We start from the raw sequence: 21580 nt of genomic DNA on the forward strand, positions 1-21580 counted from the left end.
GAATTATTTCCAAGCCACTTGTATGATCTTGAACAGTGTAGAAGGAACAGAATAGGGCAGCGAATCAGCCCCAACTACCAATGATGCACTTTGACCTTTTTTAGAAATAGGTTCAGCCTTCAGGTTGGGTTCCACTGGTCAAGATCCATCTCCTTTGAAAGTTCTGTCTCCTGCATTTATAAGCCTTCCTCCTTTCATGAACAATTTGATGATTTAAATGAAACATAGCTTGGGTGTTCTGGTAACAGAGGCTTGGTGGGAGCTCTCAGATTGCTATAACCAATTCTTTGGGCAGTTTTGAATATCAGGACAGAGGCCCTGAACTGGATTCTGCACTCTAGGTGTTTTATATATACATAGAGGGTGCGTCTACACAGCAGGTCTTAACTCGAAATAAGCTACGCAAACTGAGCTACGTCAATTGTATAGCTTATTTCGAAATAGCTTATTTTGAAATTGGAAGCATCTACACAGGATTTATTTCAAAATAGAGCACTCTTCCTCCGACTTCCCTAACTCCTCGTACAATGAGGGTTACAAGAGTTGGAGTAAAAAGTCCTATAGCTTGACAGTATTTTGACATTACTTGGAAATAACCGCCTGCTGTGTAGACGTGGACGAATTTATTTCAAAATAATGTTGCTGCGTAGACATACCCAGAATGACTACACAGTTCAGCACATCATTAAAGGAAAACAGTTATTTTCTTACTCCCAATAAAATCCTCATATTTTCAAATATTAACATTTATTTAAAATTTAATGAGAGCAAAAGGTCAATTTTACTAAAAGTGCCCCTGGAATGCTCCAGCAAGGGATAAGGCCCTGTGGCTTGCACATGCACAGCATACTGGATAAGACATAGAATTTTTAAAATCACCTACATTATTGAACTGTCTCTTTGTGAAAGTATTACCTGAGGTAAAGCCTCCTAACTCAAAAATTCAGATTGCCATCTTCCAAAGTCTGGACAGTCATGTAGGCTTTACACATGAGTAATCACATTGAAGAATATAAGCAATGAGCCACCTGTCTCTCTCTCTCTACTGCAACTGTTGTCTTGTCAGTTTGATAGAAAAAATCTTATTTTAAATCACACAGATATATAGACGATTGTAAATAAATGTTAATGTAGGCATGCGCTTCTTTTGGCCAGTATAAAATTCTAGCCTCAGTTTACAAGCAGATGCACAGCAGATGATAAATACTTTTTGCCAATCTTTCAGGTTCATTTTATGAGAAATCTTTTCAGATTAGAAGTGTAAATAAACAAAATCAGTTTTACGGTATCTAAAAGTAAACATTAATTTTTCAAGTAAATATATTAATTAGTTATCACTGTGCAGTCAACAATTTTTATGGTAGATTCCACTGGCAGATGTTGGGAAGTGCACCTCCGAATAAAAATCTACTAGCTGGGCAGTATGTAACTGGGTGTGAGAAATCACTGAGGACTAGCAGATGCAAAAAGATTTAGTTTGATAAAAATTGTAGGTTTTAAAAAAATCATATTTTAGGAGAAAACAAGATATATATTGTGTTTGCACACAGACACTGCAAATAATCCTTCTATTTGTTTGTTTAAAGTTTAAGTAGATCAGTGCACATTATATATTTCTTACTAAGTTATTAACAAGTATCTTGAATATTAAAGAATTCCATTACATAAATTATTATTTGTTAAAGACATGTATTTGCTACACTAAAAACTCCACAATATCTCCATTTACTTCACTGCTACACAGGGTCAAACTTAAATTAATGCCTCATAAGAAAGAATCTTATTACAGATTAGAAAGTATCATATTTATGTACAATTAAGGGCATTCATTTGCTTTCATTTAATTCTTTGCACTATGGTACTATAATGTACGTGCTCCTTCACATTTCTTGGATTTAGCACCCCAAATCATCTCTTTATTCCTGAAAATATCTGCCTTTACAACCTAGATCTTAAAGTTTTAAAATACGTGGAAGAATACATAACACTTGCAATGCTATAAAAACATGTATACACCAAGTGTCAGTGACATTGTATAAAATGGCATGCTTCGATCGGGTACAACTTTCTTTAATACTGTTTGAGCTTCAGAATCCTAAAAAACCAGCAGTGATCTTAAAAAAAAAAATGGTGGTGGTGGTGGGGGGGAGGATTGCTAAATCCCACTAAGATTGGTGACCTAGTCCCAGTTCTGGAATTGGACCAACTTAGGATCTTTGCCTGCTACATCAGCAGCAGAGATCACACTTGACCTAGCATTATATGAGCTCTGACTACATTGGTGTAGCTCACAGAATTGTCATGGTTTTTGTACAAAATGCACATCTCAGTATAACTTGTGCATTGGAATCCAAAGCAGCAAAAGGAAACATATAAATAGCAAACAAATATTTGACGAGTATGGATCTCTGCATATGGGAGGAGAAAAGTCACACACATGCATTCCAGCTGCATAAATGTATAGCAGCCCATCATTTTCTACTGTCTAATGTGATAATTATCAAGTACTTGGGCATTCCAAACCATAAATGTCTCAGGAGAGTATTTCTGAAGCATGAATTAAAAATCCAGTATATTTGTTATGCTCTTGTATACAATAAATCATAACAAAGGAAATAAATCAGACTTTGTGCATCAAGAGGCTTCTTGATTGAGATAAAACTATGTACAATGGTCTTGATGTACAAGGTATTTTTCTGAAATTGTGTGAATTTTTTTTTAAAAGCCAGCACTAAATACATCCATAAAAATTCTGTAGTAATTAGCTGGATCAACTGTGTTCAAATGTAACAGCTGAGGCCTAGAAAGGCATAGTAATTGTAGACATTTTCCTCATTCCACATGTTTTTAAATGGCATCAGCAAACTCTCCCCTTTCCTGTGTATTTATTTGTGTATATGCATGCCACCTTTCATTTGGTACATCAATTCGATGCAAGATGTTGCAGAGGATTCACTCATATAAACTTGATTATTTCCTGCATTAAGAGAGTAATTAAGCACTACATAATGGGATAGTTAATATCATCTGTCTGTTGCAGTAATGTTAAAATTTTGTTTATTTTCAACAGGAAGAAATCTCCTGTCAATACAAAATGATTTAATGTCTAATCTTGCCATCTGAATTTAACAGCCACAGAGCTATCCCTGATCTCATGAAGGAGAAAAAAAAAAATCACAATGCAACCAAAGCACTAAGGTACTTTCTGCAACAGGACAGGTGGCATTCAGATTTTTAGATCTGAGGTTCCTCTATAAATAATCATACCTTTCACTATCTGTAGCTGTCAAGAAAATATATTTTGAATTATTTATTTTTAATATTTGCTAGATTTTTGGCTACGTCTGCACTATGAGCAAGAGGTGTGATTCCTAGCTTGCTTATACATATTCACTCTAGCTTGACAAGCCCTAATGTGAATGTAAACAGTAGCATAGTGGCAGCAGCGCAGGCAGCAGTGGAACAACTTAGCAGTGCTGAGTACGTACCCAAAGGTTTCAGGTGCATTGGTGCATGGCATGACTAAAGTGAGCCAACACTGCCCATGAAACAGCAGCTACACTATCATTTATACTTACGTTAGCCCTAATCAAGATTGTGTGGGTATGGCAATATGGGCTGGTACTCACACTCCAAGCTACAGATGCAGCCTTTATTTGTTCCATTTTAAGACAGACAAAGATACTGAAATATTCACTGGGTTTGACAGGAGTTATCCTGATGACACATTAGGATTTTGTAACTATGGCAGCTAATGTTTTTAGAAGCTTACAGGAGTGGGTGTAGGCTTTTTATTTTTTGTTTTGACCTCTTATTACTTAAAACAGTTATTTCCATGCGGATGAAAATGGGAGCAACTGACTCCTGAGATGGAGATTAATTTACATTGTACAGGGGGAAGGGGAACACGTAAATGACAATTCAGCAACTGAGAAGAGAGGCAGGACGCACACAGAGGCTCAGCTGCAGGGTGATCTGGGCATGTGGCAGGAAGACTGGACATCTGGGAGAGCTGGGTAATGGCTCTTGTCAAAGGTCTGATCATGAGATGGTTTATTTCAGGATCTGTACCAAAGGAAGAAAGGAGAGTAGCAAAATACACACCCTGGATTTCAGAAGAGCAGACTTTGACTCCCTCAGAGAACTAATGGGCAGGATCCCCAGGGATGTTTACATGAAGGAGAAAGGAGTCCAAGAGAGCTGGCAGTATTTTAAAGAAGCCTTATTAAAGGCACAGAAAGAAACCATCCCAATGCGCAGCAAGAAAAGCAAATATGGTAGGCGAGCAGATTGGCTTACCGGGGGCATCCATGGTGAGCTTAAACACAAAAAGGAAGCTTATAAGAAGTGGAAACTTGGACTGATGACTAGGGAGGAGTATAAATATATTGTTTGAGGATGCAGAGGAGTTATCAGGAAGGCGAAAGCACAATTGGAATTGCAGCTGGCAAGGGATATGAACGGTAACAAGAAAAATTTCTACAGGCATGTTAGCAATAAGAGGGTGATCAGAGAGGGTATGGGGCCCTTACTGGATGAAGGAGGTAACCTAGTGGCAGATGATGTGGGAAAAGCTGAAGTACTCAATGCTTTCTTTGCTTCTGACTTCACGGACAAGGTCAGCTCCCAGACAAATGCACTAGGCAACGCAGTATGGGAAGGAGGTGGACAGCTCTTGGTGGGGAAAGAACAAGTTAGGAACTATTTAGAAAAGCTAAACATACACAAATCCATGGGCCCAGCTTTATTGCATCTAAGGGAGTTGGCAAATGTCATTGCGGAGCCTTTGGCCATTATCTTTGAAAACTTGTGGAGATTGGGAGAGATCCTGGATGATTGGAAAAAGGCAAATGTAGTGCCCAATCTTTAAAAAAGGGAAGAAGGACAATCCAGGGAACTACAGACGGGTCAGCCTTACCTCAGTCCCCAGAAAAATCATGGAGGGGATCCTCAAGGAATCCATTTTGAAGCACTTGGAAGAGGGGAAAATGATCAGGAATTGTCAAGATGGATTCATAAAGGGCAAGTCATGCCTGATCAATCTGATTAGCTTCTATGATGAGATAACTGGCTCTGTGGATATGGGAAAGTCAGTGGATATGATATACCTTGACTTTAGCAAAGCTTTTGATACGGTCTTCCACAATATTCTTGCCAGCAAGTTTAGGGAGTATGGATTGGATAAATGGACTGTAAGATGGATAAAAAGCTGGCTAAACTGTCAGACCCAATGGCTCGATGTCAGGTTGGCGATCAGTTTCTAGCGGAGTGCCCAAGGATCAGTTCTTGGACCAGTTTTGTTCAACATCTTTATTAATGGCCTGGATGAGGGGATGGATTACACCCTCAGCAAATTTGCAGATGACACTAAGCTAGGGGGAGAGGCAGATATGCTGGAGGGCAGGAATAGGGTCCAGAGTGACCTGGACAGATTAGAGGATTGGGCCAAAAGAAATCTGATGAGGTTCAACAAGGACAATTGCTTTTGGGATGGAAGAATCCCAAGCATTGTTACAGGCTGGGGACTGAATGGCTCAGTAGCAGTTCAGCAGAAAAGGACCTGGAGATTACAGTGGTTGTGAAGCTGGATATAAGTCAACAGTGTGCCCTTGTAGCCAAGAAAGCTAATGGCATATTAGGGTGCATTAGGAGCAGCATTGCCAGCAGATCCAGAGAAGTGATTATTCCCCTTTATTCGGCTCTGGTGAGGCCATATCTCGAATACTGTGTCCAGTTCTGGGTCCCCCACTATAGAAAGGATGTGAACGCATTGGAGAGGATCCAGCGAAAGGCGACCAAAATGATTAAGGGTCTGGAGCGCATGACCTATGAGGAGAGACTGAGGGATTTGGGTTTGTTTCATCTGCAGAAGAAAAGAGTGAGGGGGGATTTGATAACAGCCTTCAATTTCCTGAAGGGAGGTTCCAAAGAGGATGGAGAAAGGCTGTTCATAGTAGTGACTGATGGCAGAACAAGGAGCAATGGTCTAAAGTTACAGTGGGGGAGGTGTAGGTTGGATATTAGGAAAAACTATTTCACTAGGAGGGTGGTGAAGCACTGGAATGAGTTACCTAGGGAAGTAGTGGAGTCTCCATCCCTAGAGGTTTTTAAGTCTCGGCTTGACAAAGCCCTATCTGGGTTGATTTAGTTGGGAATCGTCCTGTTTTGGGCAGGGAGCTGGACTTAATGACCTCCTGAGGTCTCTTCTAGCTCTATGATTCTAAACACACAGTATTGGTTTGTGGTGCAACTCACAAAGGACAAGTATGCATTTGAGGGCTAGTATTGGGTAATTTCAATGAACAATTTTAGGGACACATAAAACACCACTGTGGCTTTTAGCCACAAGGAGGAAGGACAGAGGCAAAGTCACAATCTCTCCTGCGGTGCTACCTAATGCACAAAGGGAGTGCTCTGGCTGCAACTTCCTGTCAAGGTGCAGCATGTACTCCCCTGTATATCAAGCTTGGCTGGTTTGTGCAGAGTGAAGGGGAAGGAAAGCACGACCCTGCCAGATCCTTGCTCTCCTAGATCTCCAGGAGCTTAGCTTTCCCTGGCTACCAGGAAATTCTCATGCTCAGGACAAAGCCTGCTGCATCTGTGTCTGTTTTTGTAGAGGAGATATAAAGCAATGGTGGAGTTCTCTGTCTTCCCCAGTCTTAACTGGGGCTATTTGCAAGCTTTACCATAAGATTTGGATTTCCACAGTGTGCCACAAACAAAACACTAGTCAGAGAGTAGCAAGGCTTTTCTCCTTCCCACCAGATCATTCATTAAGTGGGAGGAAATAGAGGGAAAAAGCTGGAAGATATGGCAGCCCAGTTACAGATCTCTCAGATACTTTGCTTTTGAAATTAAGGATTTTTATTCCAAAACAGTAACTTTAAATAGAAAGACAGCAAAGTTGCATGTGTAACTATATTTATTTACAGCATGCTCAAGCTTGGAAGGCTCCTACTGGCGTGTCAGGTAACATAGCCTTAGCTAAGTTCCTTGGATAATCTGAATCTGCCTCAATTAGGGAATGTGGAGAAAGAAAACATTCTCTCTGATGCTGCTGCTCCATCCAGTCACATATTAACTGCTTACCAAAGATGCTTCAAGTAAAACAAATGAAAAAACAAAAACAACCATAAACCAAAACTTCTTTTGTTAAACTGCTTCAATGGCAAGTGATGACTCAGTCAACACAAGCGGCGTGAGTGAAAGCTCACTCTTGTATTCAGTGACAAGTTGTGTTTTATGCCATGTGTATGAGACTGTGTTTGGAATTTCCTCTTCCATATGCTCCCTCAGCACATGTAGGAAGCTCTACATTATTAAACACACAACTATAATGAAAGAATAGATGCTACTTAGCTTTGGAGGTGATTCAGAGCCATTCTGATTCAGACACCATGTCCCCTGAGCTCCTGGATGCAGGTACAATAGTCTCCTTCCCTCAAGCTTGCCAGCACATCTGTCTACTTATGTGGCCCTCATCACTATAGCATGCTTCTCACAATCGCTAATGGATTTGTAACTTCACAAAATCCTTCGGAGGTAAGGGAAATACTACACCCATTTGTCACAGAGAAAATAATCTCAGTGGGATCTTCTCTTCTATAGTAGTATTGCAAGCTAGGTGTGAAAAATGCAGAAAAACAAATACAGGCACCTTACCTGGTGATGCTTATGGGTAATGTTTAACCAGTGCTCGGGAGCATCCAGGACTAGATGCTCCAGCCCCACCAGGCCCCTGCATGGAGTTGCTGGTTCCCAGCCCAGGAGGGACCGGGAGCCCTGTGGGCTGCTCTAGCTGGGCTGGAGCAGTCCCTTGCCCAGGATCCGCTTAGTCAAACTGGTTAAACTTTAGGTTAACCTAACATTTAACCGGTAACTGATTAAATGGAATTTTACAACCCTACTCTTAATTGCCTGAAATGGTAATAAAATGAAAAAGTGAGAATGCATATTGTATATATTTGAAATCAAACATGTGAAAGTCCTTTAGGACTAGATGCCATTTTGACCTTGTCTAGTTATACCAGGAAAAGGCCTACATACTCCCACTTAAAAAACTTTCTCTTAAAAGGGAAGGAGACATAATATGTGTCTGTGATATGAAACACACCATTTATCTAGCTTATGTATGTCTCTAAATAAGAATTTCACCACACACTGGTGCAGTAACTAATTGGCTTATACACCTTACATTTTAGAATACTATTTTGAGAAATGCTAGATAAATCATGTAACTAGTCAGACACAAATATCTGAACATACAACCTCTAATTTATTTTAAATTAAGCATGAACATTTGATACTGCCTGGGAAGTAAGGGGAAACCTTTGTGGGATTTTCAATATTTTTTCACACAACACTTTTAAATACATACATGTAATGGACATGTTCATCTGGTAGATTAAATTAGCAATTATTACCCACGTCAAGACAAAGTTGATGGAAAGAACTGGATGAAAAAGAAATCATTAAACAATCCTAGGGAAAAATGAGAGACAGAACTAACAGTGCTCTTTGAAATATCAATTTTCTTATTTTCTACAGAATATCAAAATAATATAGCAATAACACGACTTGTTTTATTTAATACTGTAGAGACTATAGAAATAATTACCATGGAAACTTTTGTTATCCATACCTGAAACCCTGTCTAGTAAAGCTCAAAGATACAGGAATAAAGACGAAGAATGAATTCTCAGTGGGTTCTAACTGTTGATCCTTTTGAAAATAAAGGAACTATTCTGCCATTTATTTAGACCTTGTAGGTTGTAAGTTTCTGCTCATTCAAGAAATTGGTTATTCACCTGTCTGTAAATATTTACATTTATAGGTTTAGAGTAAAAGCCACAGACTACATTCTGTTTTAGGAAATAATTTCATATTTAACCCATATATATGGAGTGATCAATAGCTGGATGCCCTGGATTCTTTTCATTAAGTTGCTCTAATATTGCAAATAGAAAGTCAAAGCAGTGGGAAGAAGCAAAAAGAAAATTCTTACACTAATGTACCTGGAAACACGTTACTTGAAGTTGGAGAAACTGAGAAAGAAAAACAATGTTTGTTTTTACCTCATTTTGGGGGAACCCTGAATCAGAGAACTCTCTTTCAATGCTTTCAGAGGATCTGAAATGGTAGAGGTCAGTCCTGAGACAAAGAAGTTTACTTAACTGGATTTCTGCATGGCTTGACTAGAAGATTACATACCTCTCGGATCCTTTTCCTCAGTAGGATTAGTTAGGACTCAAGCACCTGTCCTGGTATCAAGGCAACTTGTGGGAGGAGTAAAAACGTTGTATGCCCCTCCTCAGATACCTTTTAGGGGGCACATTCAGTAAGGAACCACAGTTGCAAAAGGAGATGACCCACATCAGCAGCTCCTCTTGCATGGATGTACCACCCCCAAGTCTTCCATGCACTACATCACTTGGCGTCTGTACAACCCCTCAGGAGGAGAGGGCTAGAGGCAATATTGGAACAGCTGCGCCAGAGAAGACAACCCACTCTGGGAACTACAAAGGTGAACAGAATAAAACATCGGGCCCTACTCCTGGGGGACACAGCTGTACCAGTACTGGCCCCCAGCACTGCTCCCAGCTCCATCCTCCAGCAGGGTTGTACAGACCCCAAGAGAGACAGTTGTGAGGAATAGCTGGGGGTAGCACAAGTGTGCTGAAAGAGCTGCTGGTACGGAGCCATGCAGCGGACCCATGTTCTACTCCTTTTGCAGCTGTGGTTTTGGAGACCCCTGCAGCTCAGAAGTCTCCTGAGCAGAGGGAACAGGACAGTGTGCCCCATTCACCCAGTAATGTGAGATAGGGAGGAGACGGGGATAGTGCAAGGGCAGGACAGAGTCATGTGGGGTGGTCACATAGCCTCCTTTAGCAGGTGTTCCCCTTTGCGTCCCCCTCATGTGTCACCTCAAGGGGACAACTCCCACTGGGTTAATTTCCAAGGAGAGAAAGGATCCGTGGAAATAACACTCAGCATCTTTACTGACCTTACCACATTGTTGAGGTACGATATTTTTAATTTAATTTCTGTGATCAATCCTGATCTTTATTATAGGATTACATTCAAGGGCCAGAAGCAACATCAGTGGTAAACTGGTGGGGGACACTGCAGGACTACTGTGCTGCATTGCTCAGTGGAACAGGATAAGCTGCTTTGCCAAGCATCAAACAGCTCGCTTGATACTCACACATCTGACACTGATGCCTTTCCACATTTCACAGATGATGTCATATGGTGTGTTCCCATAGAATGCCCTTTGGAATTAGGACCTAATCTTAAAACTGACTGAAGTCACTGGAAAAAGTTCCATTGATTGCACTGGTTTAGGACCATACCTTAGAGCAGTGGTACTCTATTTTTTAACCAAGATCCACATTCCTTCGTCAAGATATAGTCAAGTTCCAGACTCCAGAAAAAATAATTAAAAAACAACAACAATAAAGATAATAAGTGAATAAAAAATATTGGGGTCCATTCAAAAGCATCAGGCTGTCCAGATTTGTGGACTGTTAGGCTTGTAGCCCACCTTTTGACTACTTTTTCCTTACAAAATTAGTTTTGTATTCATGAATCTTGAAATAACTATCACTGTCATTGATCATTTTACATATTGTGAAGCAATGCATTCAAACATGATTGAGTCTTCTAACTATATCTATAGATAGATGGATAGATGGATATAGATATATTAAAAGCACTTTTGCTTAACACAATGTAAACATAAAGGGCCAAGTTCTCAAAAAGACATCAAACCTGGGTCCCAAATTTTGTAACCAAATACTTTTTTCACCTAATCTTGTGTACATGAACATTCAAATTTGTTTGTGCACACTGCAGCTGCATGCATAAAAATATATCACTAGATACCAAATTTGCACACAGAAATGCAGAAATGCTTCCTATATTGAGCTAATTTCCATAATACACTACATCATTTTATCAAAATAAATCTTTCATATTCATAACCAGTGGTTCCTCTAAATTGCTCAGTAGCACAGCTTCACAGGTGATTAATCAGCCCTGCCTAGTCAGTCAGCTCTGACTGGGCGGGGCTGATTAATCACCTGTGAAGCCCTGCTGCCTGCAGGTTAGAGGGAACACTGTTCATAACCTAGGAAATATAAAGTCTAAGACAACTGCACTTTGAGTAATGCTTATTCATAAGTCAAACACTTAAACTGTACTGCACTGGATAGATTCTTTTTCATGCTAGGCTTCGAAGTCAACTCAGATTTTACATTAAAGATGTTGAAAAATAGATTCTCCTTCTTTAGGAGACTAGTATAGCAGGCTAGAGAGCTGAGCAGTAATCTTCTAAGAAGCATTGTCTGACAGAAATAATTACAATTTTCTTCATCTATAATCTCCCCATTAGAAGTTGAAATTGATCTCTGACTTTCATTCAACTGGATTCACTCAGGTACCTCTTTTCCACAGATCAAATCCTTGAGTTGAATATCTAACAATACTGAATGAGCATTGAGCGTCTTCTTTCTCATATTTCCAACTAGTCTCTAAATATGACAAGTTCATGAGTTTCATAACTGGCAAGTACTTTAATCCTTCACAACTTGAATCATGGGCCTCTTCCTTTTCTGCCTCATTTCACTCATCTGTCGGTAATCTCCCTAGAATGCACAGCAACTCATGAGCTATCTTCTGTCCATTCAATGGGTCAATCATCTTCATTTCCTTCCGGCATTTGAGAGATTATTCCTTCTCCCAAGAATTTACTATCCCTTTCGCACCATGGTTGGGCCTCGTATGCCACCTCTGTATTGCTGCTAGATGTGCTACATAGCACATACTACATAGTGTACATACAGCTGCTCATGCTTACTGTGGTATGAAATTGCACACTCTCTGTGACTTCTGCTGCAATGCTCTAAGCAACCATTGTCCTATTTCCCTTCAGCTTCTTTCTTCCTTATAGTCAGTGTATGCCAGCTCAGTGACTGTTTTGGTTTTGTAAAGTATTTATTTTCTCACAATCTTTTTTTGTCCTTTCTACCATGGACCAATAATTTTTTACTGCACCATTTATTTTGTTGGCAGGAGTTATATTTTCTGAGCTATTTCATGAGGATGTTAACCTTAGTGACAACAGCGGCACCAAAACATAAGATGGAATTCTCACCATGAGTGGTCATTTTAGATGAGCTGAGAAGAGGTCTATTGATAGGTGAACTAGTAACTTTCAAAAGACTGAAATTCCAAGGTTTTTTCCAGCATGGAGCTCCTGTACATGAAAGGTACAGCAGCTCCTTTTTTTAAATTATTTTATGTTTCCAGGTGACAAATGTATATATTGGAACGATGTATAAATAAAGACTTCTGCTCTTCTAGTAATAGTCATTCTCGGGAACAGACCAGAAAGGTAGCATTCGGAAGTTATGCAGGGGAGGAGAAAGTATGTGCCTTCCCCCAATGTCCCTTAGTTTTCTGCCAGAGTTTGTATTTTTTTAGGGTATGGATGTGTGTGGACTGTGCTTATAATGCGTGCCCCTCCCTATCTATAGTTACACATAGTCTTTGTGACTGCAAAAGAAAGGCCTCTTTACACTTAAACCCACTGCTACCATCAGTAGATTCATAATGTAAAAAAGTGCAGTGGAGTTTATTGCATTGAACCTATTTTTTGCAGATCAAAAAGGAAGTTTTGTGACCTATCGTTGTTTCCAGTTTGGCATGCCTGCATACCTTAAAACACATTCCTGGGTTCGAATTAAAGTCCTAAATCGAACTACCTGTTAAACCTCATTCCAGGAGGAACAACAGGTAGTTTGAACTAGGGCTTTATTTCAAACTATCGGGTCCCTGCTGTGTATAGATGCGGGCAGTTAGTCTGGACTTGTAAATTTCAAAAATGGCGACCATCCGGGAAGATGCAAATCAAGCGCGGGATATTTAAATTCCAGGCTTGATTTGCAACTTCAAATGCCTACATTAGCCTCCCTAGTTCGAACTGGGGGCTAGTGCAGACATACCCAAAGTGAGTTCTTTCCAAATATGAACTGAAGCACTTTCAAAACAGAATGTCCTGGTCTAATGCAAAGTATTGGAAGCCTGACAGAACAGAAAGTTAGTAGGAGATGAAGCCTTCTTAGCAGTCATAAAGGAAGAAGAGAGGGTTGATACAGAGAATAGCAAAGGGATAATGGATTAGTAAAACCTGTCTTTGATGTGTCTGACTCCATGAGTATATGCAATTTTAACTGTCAGATTATCATCCATATGAACACATAATTGATACGCTGTAGGTTGTGTTCTGAGAGTAATATACTACTTTAAATGATATTAAGCATTCATAAGATACTTGTCATCTGTGAAGCAATCTACAAACCAACTAATTGATCCTCACAGTCCTTGGAGAGTCAAGTAGTGAAATATTATCCTTGTTTCACAGACTGTGGAATTAGTTCTAGAGGGTAAATGACTTGTACAGGTTCACACAAAGAGTTCACACAAAATTGTGTTTCTCAGGCCTGGGATTCTAACTTCCTGAGATTTTGCTTCCTCGTGGTCCCTTTTGGGGTACTACACAAGACATTCAACCCAATAACACAGATGGATTTATTACTATGCAGTGACACTTTTTGTCAACATATGGTGGTTCACCACATTTCCTGTTGGCTCAATGCCTTAAAACTTACAGATGAACAGTACACCTCTTGTAAGAAGTAATTAAATGGACAGAAGCACAATGAACTTAATCTGAGTATTTTTTTTTCTAAAAAAGCGTCTGGTTTTTATGGAGTTCACATCACATCCATGCCTGACTTTTTAGGCCTCTCCCCTTGGTCTCCTATTGTTCAGTTTACCAAGATAGAACTAGCATGACTGAGCTGAGGGACAGCATAAATTCTATCCTTTGGGGCTGTCCTTCAAATGTTGATAAAAGCTTTCTGGAAGTGACAGGTGATGTTTCTTCCCTTATCCTTATCCTCTCTTTCATCAGCCATATCATTCTACTACTAGCCAGAGCTGCTGCACAGGAACTTTCCCCTCCACTTCTATTTGAGGCATGAAGTTTTCCTGAGAGCTCTTCTATTTTCTTTCCTCAGTCTCCCTGGCCTCTTGAACCTTTTGGGGAGGTCAGTGTATAGTATTAAAAAGGAATCACTCCTCTTGCCATGGTGTCATGCCCTTTCTTTATCAGGTCAGTTGTGCCAGCAGCACAATCTTTTGCAGAGAAATTACACTCTTTGGGGATCTACCATGCATTCTTGTGTGCTGTACAGCACCCTGGCAGTTGGTTGAGAAAGCACAAGTTTAATACAAAAACATGCTGATAGTTTAATATATTGATAAAAAGGCCTGATATGGGACTGCAATGCCAACAATTTGCCATGTTATGGTGCAGAAATTCATATGCACAAAACTGTAGTCGCACTTCAGTTTTCTCAAATATATTTCATTTTGCATTTCTGGTAGTGACATCTGCTTTGGTGAATGCAGTTCTGTGTGGATCATCATATTCTTGCACATGTAATAACCAAAGTGTCATTTAAGTTGGATAATTTGTGGATTAACAAAAGCATTTCTGTACTGTAGTGGATATTATGAATAAAATAATATTTTAGTCATCTGAGTTGATAAATCTTTATATTGGATATTGGAGAGTTAGTAAGGACAGAGATTGAGTAACCATATAGACTTATAGGAGAGAAGACAGACAGGCAAAAGGACAATGACATCTGTATGCTAGCATTTTGACACTTCAGCTTATATTGAATACATATTTGGAGAAAGAGTGCAAATTCCTAGAAGAAAATATTATTTATAATACTTTATTAGCATAAATAAAAGGGTAACTTAATCGATCTCTCCTTCTACTGTATATTATGTCCTCATAAAACTTGTCTCACTCATATTTCCATCTGTCTAGCAAAACTTGCACTCCACACAGTGGCTTCAATTTTCCACCTAAAGTGATTAAGACTGCACTAAATTCAACTCTTCCCATTAAAGTAGTACGTGTAGATGGGTTTCCACACTATTTGCTGTCAGACATAGAAAGGGATCTGGAGGTCAAAACATGAAGCAACAATCCCAGATTTGCAGTAACGTCACAGCAGCATAGCACATCAACTATCTATTGCTAGCCTAGAAAGAAATTGTACTGTACCCAGCCAATGAAACTAAAATGTATCTGACAGCATATCTGTCAAGTTACTATGTATGTAATAAACCATTCCTGCTGTTTGCAGCTAAGCTCTTGGCACTGCAAAAATACTTTTGTTCCAAATTTTAAAGTGTTGTTATTGGATAAAATTCTGAAGTCCTTGCTCAAGCAACTTTTCTTACTGACGTTAATAGCAAAGGCTGAATGAAAACTGCGTAAGAACGTCTGAATATGGGCCCACAACAGCAGCAACCTTTTGCCTTTAAATCAGTGGCTCCCAAATTTTGGGATGGACAAAAGTATTTCTGAACTGCAGTGGATATTCCAACTATCCACTACATGACAAGGGCCTTAGGAAATTCATGACCAAAAAAAAAAAAAAAAAAAAAAAAGAGTCAAGCTGTGAAATCCTGTCTTTTATGTGCGTTTACCCTATACTATACAGATTTCACAGGGATGACCAGTGTTTCTCAAATTGGGAGTACTGACACAAAAGGGAGCTAGAGGGTTGTTTTAGGAGGGCTGTGGTATTGTCATCCTTACTTCTGCACTGCCTTCAGAGCTGAATGGCCAGAGAGTGGCAGCTATTGGCTAGGGTCCCGGATTTGAAGTCAGTGCCCTGCCAGCCTTAGCACAGAATTAAGGGTGGCAATAACATACCATGCCACCTTCTCTTCTGTGCTGCTGCCTTCAAAGCTAGGTGGCCAGAGAGAGGCAGCTGCTGAGGGCCCAGCTCTGCAGGAAGCAGTGCAGATATAAGGTTGCCAGTACCATACCATGCCATCGTTACTTCTGTGTTGCTGATCTCCTGGCCAGCAGCTACCGCTCTCTAGCTGTCCAGCTCTGAAGGCAGCACTACCACCAGCAGCTGTGCAAAAGTAACAGTAATAGTAAAACAATCTCACCCACACGTACATAATCTTGCAAACTCCCCACAGCTCCTTTTTAAGTTGGGATCCCTACAATTACAACATCATGAAATTGCGGATTTAAGTAGCTGAAATGATGACATTTACAATTTTTGAAACCCTATGACCATGTAATTGACTAAAAAGGACCATGAATGTGGTAGGGCCCTAATTATAACTCCCAAACTTGTAATGGAGTAATGGCTGCTTCACCATTTAGGGCCCCTCACATCCTTCTCTGGTGTGATTGCCACATTTCACTTTCTCCCCACCTCACTTTTCTCCCTGGATTTTTTTTCCTCCAGCCTCTCCCCTCCTCTCACCTGCCATCAGAGCTCTTTCTTTTTCTGCCTATTTTCACAAGTTTACTTTACATTTTTATTCTATCCTTACTCTTCCCTTTCCCTGCTTCAACTTCTTCCACATTTTTACGGTCTCATTTTTCTCTTTCTCTGCTATGCCTAGTGGCTTCTCTTCCCTACCATATAATCCTCAGTTACCAGAAGGATCTGTGCTGGGTGGAAGGAGCAAATGGCTCCTGTGTGAGGCGTATAGGTTGCAATGGGAGCACAAACAGGACACATCAAAAGGGCAGCCTACCTGAAGAGAATGCACAGAGAAAATGGGTTGCCTATAAAGCTGCCAGCTGCTCTCTACTGATGGAATGTACTGTAAGTCTCCATGTTGAGTGGCAAGTGCAAATTGCAGTTTAAAGAGACATACCTAGGGTATCTCTGATCAAGCTAGTGTGATAAAAACAGAATGCAGTTATGGAAGAATGACTGGCGGGATGGGCTTGCCACCTGAGCACATACCAATCAAAGACACATGTAGACTGTAATGCAAGTGTCTTGGAGAGACACCTGCTGCCAGTCAAGCTATGGGGGCCACACTGTTTTGTAGCGCACTAGTTCATAAATAACTACAGAACCTGGTAAAGGGGAAGCCCTTGGAGATTAGAGATCCCTTTCTTTAATGAGTCTCACTGTCAGTGGTCCAGGCTGAGTGTCACAGTCACATGCTTCTAGAACCGCACGGTCCTACTCTGGAATGCTCATACGCCCCTCTTTGTGGATTACATCTGAGTTCAGCCCTAAATCTCCTAGAGAAGATAATGGCAGCTGCTTGGCATTTGGAACTTGTGAAAAACCAGACCATGTATTTAGATGCCAATATATGGGTTTGGACGTCTAAATTTAGGCTGCCAATTTTTAAAATCTTGCCCCATAAATTCAACTCAATATTTTTTTCATAGAAGATTTTTTTTCTCCATAATAGACTTAATTATTATATACAGGTAACAAGAGATAAAGCAAACTGAAGGAAACAACAATTTACCTCCACTTCACATCCATATTCAGAGCCATCCAGGAGTGTCACTTTGCACTGCATGTTTTTTGGCTTTTTAACAATCTTCAGAGGAGATCTGGAAAGTTTGCTACAGGATGATTTTTGAGAGAGCTTGTCTTCTTCAAACTGCTGGTATTCCAGCTGTTTTGCAGCAGCAGCAGCAAACTCCTGTTCTCTTTCAGTGACCTTTGAAGAGCAAATGGGAAGATTAAGTTTCAATTTCAGATTAAAATAGTGGCTGTACAATGCAGCCACTCAGAATAAAAATGCACAACTGGTTTTCATCTTAGGGAGAGACTATTCACCACTAACAGCTATAACTGATGCCCAGGTGCTGCACAACAACAAGAGCTTCATCTTTATTGTTTGGGAAAGCCTGATTTGGCCAATAAAACAGCTGTGCCGTCCTGTAACTGCCACTTTCAAAGACTAATATATGGCTGGGAAAACCCACTGCAGTACAGTTATTTTGAGCTTATCCATAGGTTAGCATTTGAGACCTCTCAAAAGCTGTTATGATGCGATATTGATTGTGGTCCCTTTCCCTGGCACAGATCGTCAGAGGCACTCTACCCTTCATAGATCCATCCTTTAGCAGTAACTGCACTACAGCACTCACACTCCATTCCAATAATGGTTATGTCTAAAGCCAGTTGTGCCTGTGCCAGTCTCCAGACAAAATTTTGACAACAAAAGCATAATCGTTTAGTCATCTCGCCACCCGGAAAAACACCCATCTGATTTGGCTTTGAACAAATTCAATATAATCAGCAGCCAGCAGCACTGAAATTCACAATTTAATCTGCCGAGCCTATTTTCCTTCAGCACAACAAACCTTCATGAGACTGGATCAAATCTGTCCAAAAGCTTTAATCTTCTTTCAGACCAAACCAGCCCTGGGTCACACTGGTAGTGTGCAAAACTGGACAGTGTGCAAAGTATCACCACAATATTCCACCTAAATGTGGGGCTCTTTCCCTGAGGAATCCCCTGGGAAAAGGTCTCCAAAACATTAGCTTTCCTTCTTTATTTGGTTTGAAGAGGAGTGAGGCACTTAGAGCCAGACACATGCTAACTGGCCCCAAGTCTGCAAGCAGAGAGCTCAGTTGTGGTTTGGCTAAGTCCCAGGGCTAGGGGAAGAACATAGCAGCGCTGTCCGAGGAGCAGACGAGGAATCAGATTGTGATGACAGTCACAATCTGGTCCTGGGTTCCCCCCTTGCTCCGGTCAGGAACTAATGGAGACCAGCTTATATCTGGCTCACATTATTTCCCCTCCTGTGCCAGTTTAAATATACTGGTGAGTGTATGACATTACCATGTCCCTATTGGCTGACTCCCACCTCACACCCATGCAAAGACTGGTCAGCCCATTAAAGTAAGGCATGCCTTATGCTCCTTATGTGAGAGCACAGCAAGATTACCATTCTGGCCCTCAGCTTGGAGCAAAAGGCATGAAGGAGAGTCTGCTGAGGAAGATATAAAAAGGAATAGAGAAGCCTCTTTTAAAATCTAGCACATCCTCTTAACAGCAATAAAACATGCTGGAAGAGTGGGGGGGAAAGGGAAAATAATCCGTGTTGTCTCAGCTGAGTCTCCTGTCTTAGCTCAGCCACCTATAAGTTAAACACTTTCTCTTCCAAGCACTTAGAGCCAAGAACTTCAACTCCCCCTGATGCTAATGGGAGTTGACAGTATTTAGTACGCCATAGGATTGAGACCTATTAGTGCAATTAATGTTCATAGCAGCCAAGGTATGTAGATGAAGGAAAGCTTTGGAGAGCAGAGGAGGGGAATGAGCATCCCTGAAAAAGGCAGGAAAATTGCTCAAAAGCAAAGACCAATAATAACAAAAGCAGAAGAGATACGTCAGAAAGAACTCCTGTACCTCCTCCTTATAGACTGTTGATTTCTTTCAACAAAACCTGCAACAGATATTAATTTCTCTACATACGAATATAAAAGATGGCACTAGTATTATTTTGTTGGACTAACCAAGTAGACCCAAACTAAACTAAACAAAATATGTCCAAGGTTACAACCACAAAGAATTTTCTATAATTTGCAGAGAGACAAAAACATGCCAGGAACTATTAGGGAGGGCCCCAAAACTGTGATGACATGTCCATGCATTGAGATGATTTCAAAGTGAATTAAGCCTCCTCCTCTTAAAGAAACTTGACATTCCGTTGGCGCGGTTATCTAGGGCAAAAGCAACCACTGAGAAGCAACTGTATTTACTAGGTTATTTTGAATTTTGCATGCATAGGTGCATTCCCTCCCACGTTCTCCACACAGCCCTTTTATGCTGTATTTTTGGAGCATTTCAATGCCCTGGTCTGCCATACCATCAACACTGAACAGAGCAGAACTTGCTTCAGGGTTGTTGTTGGAACATAATTTCTACAGTTGCAGAATTAGTGATACAGACAGAAAAGCTTTACAGCAGCAGGACTGTCTTCTGATCTTATAATTTGGGTGTTGTTTGAACAATTTACTGCAGTTTGGTGATTCAGAGTCAGTGAATAAATAAGGGGTTTTCCACTAAAATGTTTTACTTCTGAATTTTTCAGGGATGGGCATGTATCTTGTGTTTAGTTTGAATATTCCCATTTCATTTTAATTGGTTTCAAGATGGATTAACTATGGAAGTCAACAGAGGGGGGAGAACCGTCATAGCTAAGTCAGTAGAGCCCTTGAAGTGACAGATCTGAGCCAGTAATCACAAACTGGACAAGAAATGAATAATTAAATAGGCCTCACCTGGTGGTATGAACATTGTGAAGAGATAAAGAAAGTCAGGGTTTGGTACTAGCCCTGGGACTCCACAAAGCCATTAGGGATGTGCAATATGAAGATGCCAACTTTTTAGCTTGAGTTGGGCAAAAATGGCAAAAACATTCAAGATTCACATGTTGAGATTTACAAAGCAGTCTACAGGATTAGGCATTTATTTTCCACCAAAATTAAGAGAAAGTAAGTGCCAAAAAATGGAATGGGTATGGGGTTCAACACCGGTTTTAAAACAATATGGTCATCTCAGCTTTAAGCAAACGCATGCGCACGCACACAAGCTGGATAGGCTTCCCACTTTGCTGTTCATTAACTATCAAGGGCCTAACAATTTGTCTTATGGAAATCAAATCAGGTTACCTGAATGGTGCATTATACTTACACATTACTTTAGCTCTTTTAGAACAGTTATGTAAGTATGCTGGCCGTAGCCATGTTGCCATGCCATTACTGCATTACCTTAACTTCTCAAAATTTAACATTTTGTAATGAATTTCAGCAGAGACTGGTTATTTTTTATGTCATGTCGGAGAAAAAGCCAAGTAAACCCAGAATAGTTGTTAAAAAAGGGGAGGAGGGGTGAAATTAACTCATATTTCAGTTTCAATAGCAGAAAATAAGGAACACAAATTTTATTGCAACTGATTGCATCTGCGTATTTTTAGAAACACAACGTAATGGAAATCTTTCCTGCAGAAAGCTACATCTGGAGAGGAGTGCCAGTTCAGGTTACAGTGCTCTAAAAAAAACTAAGATAGATGTGTGTGTGTGTGTGTGTGTGTGTGTGTGTGTGTGTGTGTGTGTGTGTACGTACACGCGCGTGTGCGCGCATACACGCCACAGCCTTTACCATGGCCAAAGTGTGTGAGTCTGTTTGTCTCTCTCTCTCATTTATATATAATCTAGTGCAACAATGCTTTCAGAATTACAGAATCTAGCAACAGTGGTCTTCCATGCTGTCCAGCCTCTGCATCAGGCAAGATACGGTAGTAAATCTGCCAAATATCTACAAGTTTTCAATTAGGTAGATGCTAGGTGTTTAGAGCCCGGCATATGGACTTTCTTCTCACTATGTCACCTTGGGTTAGGAGAGAAAGATGTGTTAAATTATTGTGTTGGACAGAATTCAGTTTTGGAGTAGATTCAAGAGGGGCGGAGGGGCTCAGCACCAATATTCCTTATAAAAAAAAAAAGAGATACTACTTCTCTTCTTTTAAAAACAAAACCACTTTTCTTTTGGATGTAGTGACAGTAAAGAAAGCCATTGTAAATGGATAATCAAATATATCCTGTCCCTGGGATTCTCACACTAAACTGGTAGTAACAGCAGAACAAACTTCCTCACTCTGTCTCTCTCTCTCTTTCGAGACTGAGGAATTGAGGGCAAA

General features: G+C 40.3%; 1 protein-coding gene across 15 annotated transcripts in view; it reads right to left on the bottom strand.

Annotated features, from left to right (window-relative positions):
• EPB41L3 (erythrocyte membrane protein band 4.1 like 3) overlaps nucleotides 1-21580 on the bottom strand; it is a 211241-nt gene that overhangs the window by 77820 nt on the left and 111841 nt on the right. For all 15 annotated transcript variants that reach the window (XM_075920939.2, XM_089776300.1, XM_075920937.2 and 12 more), the window contains exon 3: nucleotides 17389-17586. In XM_075920939.2, coding sequence (XP_075777054.2) covers nucleotides 17389-17442 — 54 coding nt within the window. In that variant the 5' untranslated portion in view covers nucleotides 17443-17586. The remainder of the gene's footprint in view (nucleotides 1-17388; nucleotides 17587-21580) is intronic.

The sequence above is a fragment of the Pelodiscus sinensis genome, chromosome 2, assembly GCF_052426305.1.
Source record: "Pelodiscus sinensis isolate ZL-2025 chromosome 2, ASM5242630v1, whole genome shotgun sequence".
Taxonomy (NCBI): domain Eukaryota; kingdom Metazoa; phylum Chordata; order Testudines; family Trionychidae; genus Pelodiscus; species Pelodiscus sinensis.